This window comes from Macrobrachium rosenbergii, chromosome 36 (assembly GCF_040412425.1).
Source record: "Macrobrachium rosenbergii isolate ZJJX-2024 chromosome 36, ASM4041242v1, whole genome shotgun sequence".
NCBI lineage: Eukaryota > Metazoa > Arthropoda > Malacostraca > Decapoda > Palaemonidae > Macrobrachium > Macrobrachium rosenbergii.
Genome location: NC_089776.1, coordinates 16,453,944 through 16,457,255, shown reverse-complemented (window position 1 = coordinate 16,457,255; position 3,312 = coordinate 16,453,944). Strand labels below are relative to the sequence as shown.

Genomic DNA, 3,312 nt, shown 5'->3' with positions numbered 1-3,312 from the left:
ACTACATATCAGTTTATAATAGAAATAAACAGGTCCCATCCTTTTTTCTTTATGCTGTTGCGTTAGCAACGGTTTCCTTGCCGGAATCCTGTAATGCATTCCTGCCCCATGCAACCAATTCCGCCGTCTGCACACGTATTTGCAGTCCAAGCTGCTGTTTCACAGCAACTGCTGTCATCTGGGGCTGTTCTTTGACAGCTGCAACTGTCATATGGTCTAGCGCTTTTCTGGGCTTCGAGGAGTTCCACTCTAGGCCTATTTTTCACACATAATTTTTTTTTTTTTATCTTTGATTGCATTTTGTGAGTTTCCATTGTTTTCTGTAAAATTTAACAAATGAAATCGTTCAACTACTGTCAACTTTATATTGAAATGATAATATAAGGACTATGTTTATACGATGCTGCTATTGTCGCCGAAACGTGCAAATGTGGCCTCTTCCGGGACATAGACAACCACCTCCAGCAGGACATGGACAACCATCTCCAGCGGGACATGGACAACCACCTCCAGCAGGACATGGACAACCACCTAAAGCGGGACATAGACAACCACCTCCAGCAGGACATGGACAACCACCTAAAGCGGGACATAGACAACCACCTCCAGCAGGACATGGACAACCACCTAAAGCGGGACATAGACAACCACCTCCAGCAGGACATGGACAACCACCTAAAGCGGGACAGACAACCACCTCCAGCAGGACATGGACAACCACCTAAAGCGGGACATAGACAACCACCTCCAGCAGGACATGGACAACCACCTAAAGCGGGACATAGACAACCACCTCCAGCAGGACATGGACAACCACCTAAAGCGGGACATGGACAACCACCTCCAGCAGGACATGGACAACCACCTAAAGCGGGACATAGACAACCACCTCCAGCAGGACATGGACAACCACCTAAAGCGGGACATAGACAACCACCTCCAGCAGGACATGGACAACCACCTAAAGCGGGACATAGACAACCACCTCCAGCAGGACATGGACAACCACCTAAAGCGGGACATAGACAACCACCTCCAGCAGGACATGGACAACCACCTAAAGCGGGACATAGACAACCACCTCCAGCAGGACATGGACAACCACCTAAAGCGGGACATAGACAACCACCTCCAGCAGGACATGGACAACCACCTAAAGCGGGACATAGACAACCACCTCCAGCAGGACATGGACAACCATCTCCAGCGGGACATAGACAACCACCTCCAGCAGGACATGGACAACCACCTAAAGCGGGACATAGACAACCACCTCCAGCAGGACATGGACAACCATCTCCACATGGCCCTGCTGCCGAGGACGGCAAAAGGAACAAAGGGGATGGCAGGGAAAGAGGGCCATATCAATTTAAAGTCAAGGAAAGAAGGTTAAATGAAATGACAGTCAAGACAGAAAGTCCACAAGAAATGAGAGTCAGGAAAAGAAAGTCATATAAAATAAGAGTCAAGAAAAGGTTACATGAAATGAGAGTCAAGGAAAGGTCATATGAAATGACAGTCAAGGAAAGGTCAAAAGAAATGAATGTCAAGGAAAGAAGTTCACTTAAAATGACAGTCAAGGAAAGGTCAAAAAAAATTAATGTCAAGGAAAGAAGGTCATATAAAATGAATGAGAGGGAAAGGTCACATAAAATGAATGTCAAGGATAGAGAGTCACATGAAAAAGGCCATCCCAGGTTGGGGGACAATGCTGGATGGCAAAATCTTCCATATGATGAATGGGGAAATTATAGACAACAAGAACAATGGGAAAATCCATATGGTGAATGGGGAAATTATAGACAACAAGAACAATGGGAAAATCCATATTGTGAATGGGGATATTATATACAACCAGAACAATGGGAAAATCCATATTGTGAATGGGGATATTATATACAACCAGAACAATGGGAAAATCCATATTGTGAATGGGGATATTATAGACAACCAGAACAATGGGAAAATCCATATTGTGAATGGGGAAATTATAGACAACAAGAACAATGGGAAAATCCATATGGTGAATGGGGAAATTATAGACAACAAGAACAATGGGAAAATCCATATTGTGAATGGGGATATTATATACAACCAGAACAATGGGAAAATCCATATTGTGAATGGGGATATTATATACAACCAGAACAATGGGAAAATCCATATTGTGAATGGGGATATTATAGACAACCAGAACAATGGGAAAATCCATATTGTGAATGGGGATATTATAAACAACAAGAGCAATGGGAAAATCCATATTGTGAATGGGGATATTATATACAACCAGAACAATGGGAAAATCCATATTGTGAATGGGGATATTATAGACAACCAGAACAATGGGAAAATCCATATTGTGAATGGGGAAATTATAGACAACAAGAACAATGGGAAAATCCATATTGTGAATGGGGATATTATAGACAACCAGAACAATGGGAAAATCCATATTGTGAATGGGGAAATTATAGACAACAAGAACAATGGGAAAATCCATATTGTGAATGGGGATATTATAGACAACCAGAACAATGGGAAAATCCATATGGTGAATGGGGAAATTATAGACAACAAGAACAATGGGAAAATCCATATTGTGAATGGGGATATTATAAACAACAAGAACAATGGGAAAATCCATATGGTTAATGGGGAAGTTCTAGACAACAGGATATATGGGAAAACCTTCCATATGATGAATCGGTTACACCATATATGGGTGACTCTGATGGGAACACTTCATGGGAAAGTCAACAACACTAGGATCAGTGTGGGCACCCCTTGGGCGGCCTACTGTTGACCAAGGGTGTTTCACCAGGAGGGGTAAATGTGGTGGGCATTTACCCCACTGGGGAAACACTTAAGCCAACAGTTAAATCATCATTGATTGCTTCTGAAGAAGCAATGTGGGCAGTTCTAGGGTGGCCAACTGTTGACCAAGGGTGTTTCACCAGGAGGGGTAAATGTGGTGGGCATTTACTCCACTGGGGAAACACTTAAGCCAACAGTTAAATCACCATTGATGGCTTCTCAAGAAGCAATGTGGGAAGCACTTGGGCGACATACTGTGGGCCAAGGGTGTTTCACCAGGAGGGGTAAATGTGGTGGGCATTTACCCCACTGGGGAAACGCTTAAGCCAACAGTTAAATCACCCTTGATTGCTTCTGAAGAAGCAATGTGGGCAGCTCTAGGGCGGCCAACTGTTGACCAAAGGTGTTTCACCTGGAGGGGTAAATGTGGTGGGCATTTACTCCACTGGGGAAACACCTAAGCCAACAGTTAAATCATCATTGATTGCTTCTGAAGAA

The 3,312-nt window shown here is 43.6% G+C and overlaps 2 protein-coding genes across 2 annotated transcripts; both read left to right on the top strand.

Moving 5' to 3' along the window:
- The first annotated feature begins 757 nt into the window (after positions 1-757).
- Positions 758-1,393, top strand: LOC136856694 (DNA topoisomerase 1-like). The gene has a single exon (XM_067134753.1). It carries the CDS (start codon positions 758-760, stop codon positions 1,391-1,393), a length of 636 nt encoding a protein of 211 aa, XP_066990854.1.
- Positions 1,394-1,708: 315 nt separating this feature from the next.
- On the top strand, positions 1,709-2,803 carry LOC136856693 (putative uncharacterized protein DDB_G0282499). Its single transcript, XM_067134752.1, has one exon. It carries the CDS (start codon positions 1,709-1,711, stop codon positions 2,801-2,803), a length of 1,095 nt encoding a protein of 364 aa, XP_066990853.1.
- Positions 2,804-3,312: the final 509 nt, after the last annotated feature.